The sequence below is a fragment of the Lampris incognitus genome, chromosome 3 (assembly GCF_029633865.1).
Source record: "Lampris incognitus isolate fLamInc1 chromosome 3, fLamInc1.hap2, whole genome shotgun sequence".
NCBI classification, from domain to species: Eukaryota; Metazoa; Chordata; class Actinopteri; order Lampriformes; family Lampridae; genus Lampris; species Lampris incognitus.
In genome coordinates, this window is record NC_079213.1 from 93,864,484 (window position 1) to 93,875,954 (window position 11,471).

At 44.9% G+C, this 11,471-nt stretch overlaps 1 protein-coding gene across 1 annotated transcript in view; it reads left to right on the plus strand.

Moving 5' to 3' along the window:
- insrb (insulin receptor b) overlaps nt 1-11,471 on the plus strand; it is a 34,980-nt gene extending 23,509 nt beyond the window's left edge. The window contains 9 exon segments of the mRNA XM_056277903.1: nt 1,127-1,283; nt 3,360-3,456; nt 3,779-3,846; nt 4,114-4,343; nt 4,880-4,990; nt 9,597-9,759; nt 10,087-10,216; nt 10,416-10,550; nt 11,117-11,471. Coding sequence (XP_056133878.1) covers nt 1,127-1,283; nt 3,360-3,456; nt 3,779-3,846; nt 4,114-4,343; nt 4,880-4,990; nt 9,597-9,759; nt 10,087-10,216; nt 10,416-10,550; nt 11,117-11,471 — 1,446 coding nt within the window.

Genomic DNA, 11,471 nt, shown 5'->3' on the forward strand with positions numbered 1-11,471 from the left:
GAGCTTAAAATTCGGGTTGCCATGCGACAGCCTCGAAACCTGAACGATTTGGAGCTTGTCTGCAGGGAGGAGTGGGCCAACATCCCTGCCGAAATGTGCACAAACCTTGTCACAAACTAAAAACCGTTTGACATCTGTGCTGGCCAATAATGGCTTTTCTACTAAATATTAACATTGTGTTTGTCCAGGGGTTCAAATATTTATTTTGGACCAAAAATATGCAAATAAATTCATAAAATTCATACGTCTTATTCCACTTTTTTTGGTCATATTCTGTCTCTCACTGTTAAAATGAACCTACGCTTAAAATTATAGACTGTTGCACTCGTTGTAAGTGGGCAAACTTACAAAATCAGCAAGGGGTCAAATAATTATTTTCCCCACTGTATATGCAGCATGCAAATTGTGCAAAGCCTGTCCGGATTGAGAGGGGGTAGGATCTTTTTGCTGTCTTTTTTTTTGTGTGTGTGTGTGTGTGTGATATTTAACCTTTATTCATTAATTAAAAGTCTTCTTCAGTCAATTTCAAATTATCTTGCATACACAGTTCATGCTTTAACTAATCATTGATCTATACTGGGGTGGCACGGTGGTGCAGTGGTTAGCGCTGTTGCCTCACAGCAAGAAGGTCCTGGGTTCGAACCCCGGGGTTGTCCAACCTTGGGGGTCATCCCAGGTCGTCCTGTGTGTGGAGTTTGCACGTTCTCCCCTCTCTGCGTTGGTGTCCTCCGGATGCTCCAGTTTCTTCCCACAGTCCAAACACATGTAGATCAGGTGACTCAGATTTACTAAAATTGGCCCTAGGTGTGAATGTGTGTGCCCTGAGATGGACTGGTGGCCTGTCCAGGGTGTCTCCCCACCTGCCGCCCAATGACTACTGGGGTAGGCTCCAGCATCCCACGACCCTAATTAGGATAAGCGGCTTGGAAAATGGATGGATGGATGAGCTATACTGTCAGTGCTTTTTAGGATTGCTAACATTTCTGTTTCCCAAAGGGCATAAATACTCAAAGGGTTTGGATTAACCAGGTTCTACTGCTGATGACACCAACAGTGAATAGATCAGTAACTAATCTCACTGGTGCTGAATTTGTGTATTGTTTTTTTCTTTTCTTTTCTTCCCCAGACTCTCAAAGCCTGTGTGTCACGTCCAGCCTACATGAAATCAGGTGGTACTAAACTGCGGCTGGTGCACCCTGGGAACTACAGTGTGAAGATTCGGGCCACCTCCCTGGCAGGAAACGGCTCTTTTACAGACAGCACCTACTTCTTCATGCCAGACAGTAAGGCTGGAGTCTATATCTAACTCATTAACTGGCATGTCAACTATTTCATGTGATACCAATGACAGTATGATGAGACCTCAGTCAGAGGAAGTGTTGTGTCTTAATCTGGTTAGCCTTAGTATACATATACTAGCTGGCAGCACGGTGGCACAGTGGTTAGCATGGTTGCCTCACAGCAAGAAGGTCCTGGGTTCAAACCCCGGGGTTGTCCAACCTTGGGGGTCATCCCAGTTTATCCTCTGTGTGGAGTTTGCGTGTTCTCCCGTGTCTGTGGGTTCTTCCGGGTGCTCCAGTTTCCTCCTGCAGTCCAAAGACATGTGGGTCAGGTGAATTGGCCATACTAAATTGTCTCTAGGTGTGAATGTGTCGGCTCTGTGATAGACTGGCGGCCTGTCTAGGGTGTCTCCCTGCCTGCCGCCCAATGACTGCTGGGATAGGCTCCAGCATCCCGTGACCCTACTTAGGATAAGCGGCTTGGATAATAGAATGGAATGGAAACATATCGCTGTGGAGTCACTAAGTGCTCGATGACAGATGAAAGACGGTGGTTAGGATTCATCTTTGTGTATATGTACATCCGCCCAAAAGATAAAAACACTTGAAAAATAAAGAGGGGGGGGGGAAGACATGCATATTTTGCAGGTGAGACTGAAAAATCCCAAAGGGATTAAAAAAAAAAAGAAACACCAAAAAGAACATTATCAAGATGACAAAGAAGAAAAAAAATTAGGCAGCAGAGACCAAGCAACATCAAAAATTCAACAAAATCCACAAATCCATAAATGAAAACAGTACCAAATTAATTGACATTTGAAATGCCTCCGAGGCAGTTAAAGATGAAAGTGGGATTGTTTGTCAGTGTGTTTGTGTTTGTATGCGTGTGTGCTTTTGCTGATGAGTGGTTGAGTGGGTTGCCTGCATCTTTGTTCAGGAGAGAAAGGGAGAGAATGTGTGTTATCTAGAGAAAAGAGGGTGCAGCTAGACTGATAACTTGGATCCTTTTCTCCAAACAAACAATATTGTGTTACCTTAAAGCAAGTGTCTTCAGCATGATGTATGCTCAAACACTTATGTGCTGGTGTGCACATAAGTGTTTTATACCTGCGTGTACCTGGGATGGCTCCTGTTGCATTTGTAAAACCAAATTTGTTCCAGGAACAACAAAGAAATCTACATTTACGAACAAGAAAAATAACCTACTGAGGACAGCACATAAAAACACAAACAAATTTGAAGTTTTTCACTCGGGAGAAAACGCTACTGTACATTCAGAAAGTAGATGGATACAGGATGTGTTGAACCACCATGTGAGTGTGTACGCACTGTTAAGATTCTGGAGACAGTGGGGCGTCCGGGTAGCATAGCGGTCTGTTCCATTGCCTACCAACATGGAGATCCCGGTTCAAATCCTCGTGTTACCTCCGGCTTGGTTGGGCATCCCTACAGACACAATTGGCCATGTCTGCGGGTGGGAAGCCAGATGCGGGTATATGTCCTGGTCGCTGCACTAGCGCCTCCTCTGCTCGGTCGGGGCGCCTGTTCGGGGGGGGAGGGGGAACTGGGGGGGAATAGTGGGAATAGTGTGATCCTCCCACACGCTACATCCCCCCGGTGAAACTCCTCACTGTCAGGTGAAAAGAAGGGGCTGGCGACTCCACATGTATCGGAGGAGGCATGTGGTAGTCTGCAGCCCTCCTGGATCGGCAGAGGGGGTGAGGCAGGGATCGGGACGGCTCGGAAGAGTGGGGTAATTGGCCAAGTACAATTGACAGTTGGTGAGAAAAAGGGAAAAATAGATTCTGGAGACATTTACATTGACTTTTGCAGAAGCTAGTTTTGGCCTTCAAAAACGTCTGCAGTTTCCACTTCAATAATTCAGTTACTTCACAAGTATGCACAGTATCTAAAGTACAGCAGTATACAAGAGAATTAGATGTGTTAATCACAGCCTCACTTTTTCAGCTGTCATCCCAAATTCCACTAACATTTGTATTCTTTTTTTGTATAAATCTTGCCATGCCGGCCCTGTCACTGATAAAGTCAGCTAACCAATGGCTGCTGTTTTTGTTGCAGAGGACACTGGTGTATTTAAGATTGTGATTGGTCCGGTCATCTGCTTCATCCTGCTGCTTTTTGTCGGAGGTGGAGTCTTCGTGATCTTCAAGAAGAAGTAAGAAATTATTTGACTGATATGAAACGTTTTGCCTATCAAAACATTTCCCACTGCTGGAAACGTAAGCAGCACAGTTGAGATCTTTGGATGCAAAAGAGACCCTAAATAGGGTGTTCTCTGAAACTTGAAGCTGGGTTTTTAAGCCAATTAGTTGGAGGTGCTAACCTGTAACCAGGAGTGATCATACAGTATTTGGTTTCTGATTCCTGTCTGGAATGTGAGCCAGATCAAATTAAGTACAACCATTACATGCCAAAGGGGGCTCAGATCTAAATGCACATTTTGATGTATTTCAGACTAATCTCTGCATTTGTTACAGGCAAACTGAGGGCCCCACAGGACCACTAATCGCCTCCTCTAACCCAGAATACCTCAGCGCCAACGATGGTAAGACACTTTTCTGTGAGCTTTACTCAAAAGTGCACCTGAGCCTGTCTCGGTGGATGGAGCATGTCAATAATACTGCCAGGGAAAGGGACTGGAACCCCATATGCTATTTTTATGCAGTCCCAACATCTCTACAGGTATGAGCTGAGGTATTTCTTTTTCCACTGGGGAGGAAAAGGGAAAAAAAGATGTCGCCCATGGGGAATTGTCCACGCTACAACATAACTGAATTCTGTGTGTGTGTGTGTCTCTTTGCTGTGTGCACAGTCTACGTCCCAGATGAGTGGGAGGTCGCTCGGGAGAAGATCACGGTTCTCAGAGAGCTGGGTCAGGGCTCGTTTGGCATGGTGTACGAGGGACTTGCCAAGGACATTGTCAAGGGTGAACCAGATACGCGTGTGGCTGTTAAGACAGTCAACGAATCAGCCAGCCTGAGAGAGAGGATCGAGTTCCTTAACGAGGCCTCTGTCATGAAGGCTTTCAGCTGTCACCACGTGGTATGGCAGTGGTCCCCACACCTGATATCTTTTTCTCAAACTGCTATCTTAAACTCCTGTTATCAGCCATGCCCCTTCAAACCCATTCCATCATAAATATAACAATGAAAACCATGTCAAGCTTTGAATCGCTGCAGTAGAAGGTTGAAGCACTTAACAACTAGCCACTAATCTATAATGTTGATTTTTCTATGTGTCTGCTTAGAGTAACCAGGCAGTTTAAACGTAGGTGACTCTCTCTATTTGGCTTGTGAACTAGTCACAGGAAGATGTTGATCATGTAAGAACTCACTGGGTTGGATTCTCGTCTTAGTTGATACCAAAAATTAAATGCTCACTTTCATAGTCTACTTTCAATTTACATTCATCACACTGAATTTAACAGACTAGAGGTGAGAGTTTGGTTCTTTGGACATTTGACAGTGACATCATTAACTGAGCATGGGAACAGCAATGAAAACCCACCCATTTTCAGCATCGCCTACATGGTTAGTTTGCATGTGCGGGACCATGTGTGTGTGTGTGTGTTTATGCAGGTGCGTCTCTTGGGCGTGGTGTCCAAGGGCCAGCCCACCCTGGTTGTGATGGAGCTGATGACCCACGGTGACCTGAAGAGCTACCTGCGCTGTCTCCGGCCCGACTCTGAGGTACATATCATTCAACTTAGCATTGTTTGAAAAATAGTCCTGTGATATGGTTGTGCTCCGTGACATTAAAAGGCCGCAGCTGTATTCCACGGTATAAATGTGCACAACAGTGTAAATGCAAAGCAGGGTGTCGCTGAAAAACAGCACATATGTTCGCTCAATATGTTCGCTCAACCTTACTTGGATTAAGGTATACACAATTACACGTTAGATCAAACCAATCTCTGCCCCTCCTTATTGAACAAAGGTTGCCTGTACTTTGTCAGGCTGACTTTGAGGCCCCATTTACACCTGGCATTAACATGGGTTTTGGGTGATCCAATCACAAATGGACAGCACTAAGAACGTCAGTTCACACCTGGCATTAGAATGAGTCTCCACGTGCGTCTCAAGTGACCACTTGTGATCGGATCTCACTTCCCCTCTTTATATGCAAATAAACACATACATCATTTCCATTTGCAAAGACCAGATTAGGTATGTAGGTCTTTATTTCAAACATAGAAAGCAAAATGTAATCATTTTAAACACAGCAAACAAACAAAGGTTACATATTCGAAATGGAGCAGAAGGAGGTTTCTACTTAAAATATCCTGCCCCCTCTCTGATGCTCAATCTATACAGTCTCATTAATACACTTTTTTTTTTACACATCAGCGGATGCCTTAATGACTTACCTTGTCAATGAGTCAAAAAAAAAAACAATAGTAATGACAGAAATTAAAAATGGAATAAAAATAAGAAAAATAGTGGAAAAGATGAAATTAATGTGTGTGTGTGTGTGTAAGCAAAGGAATTAAAGCAATAAAAATACCGAAAACAAGCAAAAAAGAAACCTAGATAATAAGAGCAATTATAATGGTGTCCCATTAATCAAAGAATGGTGACAGCAATACAATACTGGAAAAAAAATCCCCAACCACAAAAATAAAACTGAGGAAAAACAAGAATAGCATCTACCAACGTATCGTTGTCACGAGAGAACCAAGGCCTCCTCCTCATCTTCATACCTCTTTAAAACCGTTTTTTGGTGCCTTTTTTGTGAAATGATTTGAACTTGTGCTTTCCTTGAGTTCTTTATCTAAACCCTTCCACAGGCTAACTCCACAGTAAGAAATACACATACTTTTGCAAGTGGTGCGAATACTTTGTTTTTTAAATTTCAGTATTCCTCTTAAATTATTATACCCACCCTCTCTATCTGAGAACAGTTGTTGTATGTTGCCAGGAAGTCGATTATGTCTTGCTTCATTGTTGTGTTACTTCATTGTTTTTAACTGGCAGGAGACAGCAATGCACCTCCCATGCAGCATGTTGTTGTAGCTTCTTGTAGTTTCACACTTTAATGGTCTTTTCAGATGGGGAGCGATTGAAGCGCCAAAGTAAGTAATTCATTTGCAATGAGAGGCGAGCAGCCAGCGAGAGACTTTTTTCCAACCGAATTCGGGAATGCCTGCCTCTGATTGGTTAAGGTCCAGGAACGCCTGCCTCTGATAAGTTGGGGTTAGCCAATCAGAGCTTTCGTCACACTCAAGTTTGATCTAAGATTGATTGGAAAAACGCTACATGCAATCTGTCAGGTGGAGCGACAAACGGGCACAATCCTGTGAAACTGTCGCGGTCGTGCTCGTCCCATGCACACATCCGCCCACTGCCAGAGTGAATTGTCTTGAACTTTTTTCTATGTGACATACAGTGTCACCCCACAAAATGAATGAGAAACTGATCATTGCCGTGATATATATATAGAAATATATATATATATATATACCTCACTCAACTCACTAGTAAACTGAAAACTGAACTAATTTGAAAGTTAATAATTATGTTATTTAGTTAAACTCTCTTTCAATATGTCTAGAAGATATATTTTAAGATGTTATAGCCTATAAAGAAAATACAGTTGCATCGGCAGATATACAGTAGTGCACAGAAGCCATTTCCATGATTACGATGCGTAGAGCGCCAGACATTTACTCGCAGAGCACTTGTCTACCTGTCTATTCACACATGGAGTGCTTTGAGACCCCGCAGATCCAAGCAGGTACACAGGGGGAGTGTTGCTTACCATCTGAAAAGACCATAATATGACACCGTTGGCGTGTGAATGATTACGTACTTCCACAGAGGATGTCAATTGAGTAGGCGGTCCTTCCGTGTGGCCCAGGACACATTTGTGTTCTTTCTGCTAAAAGAATGTGGCCATATGCACCACCACCAAATGTGGTCTGGGCAATCAGATCTCAATGCATCCTCTTCTAGTTCAGCTTGGTAAGCTGTGAGCGTAGAAAGAGGCATTGAGGGCTCTTACTGACAGAGCCGCTGCCTTGTAACACTTATCGCTGAGGCTAGACAGGAAGCGGTTTGTCTTGGAAGGGAGAGATGGAACCGAAGAAGACAGGGAGGTCTTCAGCTGAAGGTGGGCCGCTACCAGTGGCTCTGTGGGGGCATCTGGCGGAAGCCATCGGACTCCATCCCCTCACAATCCAACAGAGAACCACCCATAATGGGGTGTTTCTCGCTGTATGATGTATCCTTCTACCATTTACCATTATCTCGTTGAGTAGCTCCAGGAAAATAGGCAGCAGGTGCTTTCCCATCTTCTTCGCCTTAGGCAATTTCTTGCCATCAAACCGAGATCATGGGATGCTGAGTCTGGCAGCTGTGCGCTTGCACATTTCTCCAAGTCGAGCTAGGGGAGGCAACAATGAAGGCTGGTCACCTCCATCACTCAATTGCCCGGCAGCAGAGGGCTTTGCAGCCCTGCGAGTGGTAGCCAGGAAGATGGATTCCTCTTCCTCCCTCTCATTAGACAACAGGAGCTCTGAGTAGGCCGACTCTTCCCCATCATTGTCCGCATCTTTCCAGGAAGGCATAAGCAGCAGTGAAGCCCATGTATCCTTTGTCTGTCTCTTGCAATGGGAAAACATGGATCGGGAGCGGTGGGGGGGGGGTCTGCCTCCGCCCAGCTCGGTCCAGGTTAGCTTATGGGGAAAGCAGTGCAGTGGATACACTCGTCAGTGGAGGCTAAGGCTACCGGGCGAGAATAAAGCTTTCGGGGGTGCTATTGCATTTTTCACCGCTACCATAGTGGCGAAATGTAGTGCTGCTCTTCTACTCTTCTGGAGGTATTGCTACGTGTTGGTATTGCTACCTTTACTAGTGAAAAGCAGGGGTTAAAGTGGGATTTGGTAAGTGGGGGATCTCTGTATTAGAGAGGTGGGCAAAAGTGCGGAAGTGATAGGTAGCTAGCTAACGTTAGGCTAGCTAACCACTGGTCCAGCAGTCCCGACGTTAGCATTGTTAGCTAATAATAGCTACCGGTAGCTAACGTTTGCTAGCTAGTTAGTTATTTGAATGAAAATATTGCATGGCCAGAGCTAAGGTTGGACAAACATAACTAGCTAGCTACCGGTAACGTTACCGGACGCTACCGATAGTTAGCTTGCCTAGCAGCATTCAAACAACTAGCCAGCAACTAGGTAGCAACGTTACCGGGTGGAAGATAGCTAGTTAGCTAGCTAGCTAACGTTACGTTCGCTAACGTTAGTTGCTTGAATGAAAACCACAGCAGAGCTAGACAAAACTATTGGAAATACTATTGGAAATACACTGAAGATACTCACTCTTATGCCCCCCAATCCAAGATAATAGTGCAGGTAGCAGGTTGATGCTCTCTCGAGTCTTGTCTGCCTGGTGCGGTGAACTGACCCTGACCCGTGAGTGTGAAGCCAGTCTCTTTTGATGTCAAGTCTGGTGAAGCCACACAGCAGGCAGGTGCGGGTCACGTGAGGACGCGATATCATTCAAACTTTTAGAAAAAGTAAAGTAGTATAAAAATAGAGGAACGACTTTATTTGCGATTTATTTTGTAATGCTTGTGAATTGGCTGCATCATGTTTTTTGTTTTAAATTTTACTGTGACAAAAAGGTTGAAATTACTCCTGTCTACAGAGTGCCGGATCTCAGCTCCGGTTGACTTGGGGGAGGAGAGGAAGTGCCGGTGTCGGGATCCGGGTAGCTCCGGCCCACTTTAATCACTGGTGAAAAGTATTGCTTCTTTATTGGTGGAAGTATTGCTATTTCCGTTTCGTAAAGTATTGCTGCTTCACCATAAGACTATTTATAAAAGAGTATTGCTACTGTTCGTGACCTAGTGTGCAACTGTACAGCTGGGAATGAAGCACCCAGTGAGCGAGTTGTGCACTCAAGTCCATGGACAGTTTAGCTTGGCACCCAATAGCACAGTTGTCAACAGGCGTCTGTGAGACGCGAGAAGGGGTTTTTGAATGACAACTGATGCTATGTCAGCCCAATATATAGGAGGAGGGTCCCATACCCTCCTGACATAAACATCACTAGTGCCAGCAGATTGCGGCTGGCATAATGTTATTGAAGCTTCTGATGAGGTCACACAGGAGGCGTTCCCATAGTGAGACATGAAACAAATGCTGTGAAAGAGAACTAACTCCACACACGGTTGATCTGATCCAACAGACTGGATGAGGCCTGACTTTTTGGCTGATCGTGTTACACAAAAATAGAGTTTAATGATGAGATGTTTATAGTGTATAACTGAGCCGCTCCGTGTGTGTGTATTTTCCAGAACAACCCATCAGGCCGTCCTCCGCCCACACTGAAGGAGATGATCCAGATGGCGGCAGAGATTGCAGACGGCATGGCCTACCTCAACGCCAAGAAGTTTGTCCACAGAGACCTGGCTGCCAGGAACTGTATGGTCGCAGAGGACTTTACCGTCAAGATTGGAGGTACTGTAGCTCCATTTCTCTTTTTTTCCATATTTTTTTTTTCTGATGGTTTTGTAATTTTGTTGACTTGGAAAAAACTACCAGTGTGTAGTTATTGACAAGCCTAATTTTAAATGGACTAGATTAAACAAGTTTTTGCTTTAGACTCTATTATATTTGCATTATAATCTATTAAAATTACATTATTATAAACAATACAGGAAACTGCTGTTACTCTACTAACAATAAAATAACCTTGAATTTAAACCCCCTCAGTCAGCAACGCCCTCTCTCCTCTTCCTCTCTGTCTGCTCTCTTTCTCCATTTCTTGTGTGCTCCCACTTGTAGACTTTGGTATGACGCGAGATATCTACGAGACAGATTATTATCGTAAGGGCGGAAAGGGCCTGCTGCCAGTCAGGTGGATGGCCCCAGAGTCTCTGAAGGATGGAGTCTTCACCGCTCACTCTGACTGCTGGTGGGTCACTAACACCAGAGAGTGGCTTCAACTTTCAGCTAAATACACATTTTCGGAAATCTCTGCTTTCCTGTCTTTTCTCCCAATTTTTTAAATTCCCCATCACATCCGTGGTGTGTTGTGTGCCTCTCTGTGAATGTTGTATGCTTATGTGTGTGTATGTGTGTGTGCCTGTGTGTGCGTGCGTGCATGTCTGCAGGTCTTTTGGCGTGGTGCTGTGGGAGATCAGTACGCTAGCAGAGCAGCCTTACCAGGGTTTATCCAACGAGCAGGTCCTCAAATTCGTCATGGACGGAGGCTACCTGGATCGGCCGGAGAACTGCCCTGAGAGGATGTGAGTAAAGACGGGCAGTATTTTCATCCCAATCTCACTGTGTGAAACCTCCACTACTTTACACATTGATATCTATTTTGTGCAAAGAAAGGTACCGTGAGGCTTATTCAACAAAACCTCAACCAGAGGGTGATTATCTGATACCCTCAGTGATGAACCTGTGTTCTTCTCTGTAGTTTGAGTTCAGCTTTTGTAGTAGTTAGTGGCTATAGTTAGTTTTGGGGTCCTTAATGAGTCATATGCTATTTGATTGACTATGGAGCTATGCTATGATTTGATCAAATGTGATACACATAATATGCATTCTGGGGGACTATTTAATCCTTAAATACTTAAAGTACCTTAAGAGCATTGTGCCCTCAGCATGGGTGGCCCAGTTGAAGCAGTTTGAATCATTACCATAGCCAAGTTCGTTCCACACCCTCCCCATTGAGCTTCAGGTTCCTCTTTCTCCATCATTCATATTTTCCCCTTTTTTGCCTATCCTCCGCAACCTTCCCACATCTCCTCAATCCAGCTTAAAAGTGTGTTTTTGTTATCTTTCCATGTGTTCTCCGCCTCCGCAGGCACAGCCTGATGCAGATGTGCTGGCAGTACAACCCCAAGATGCGGCCAATGTTCCACGAGATCATCGAGATGCTACGGGAGGACCTGCATCCATCCTTCCAGGAAGTCTCCTTCTTCTACAGCGAGGAGAACAAAGTCCCCGAGACAGAGGACTTCGACTTGGACCTGGACAACATGGAGAGTATCCCCCTGGACCCCTCCTCGTACTCCCAAAGGGAGGAGAGCCTGGGCAGGGACAGCGGGCCCTCGGTGGCCCTCAGGGGGAACTATGAGGAGCATGTCCCCTACACGCACATGAACGGTGGGAAGAAAAATGGACGAATTTTATCATTGCCCAGATCCAGCCCTTCCTAA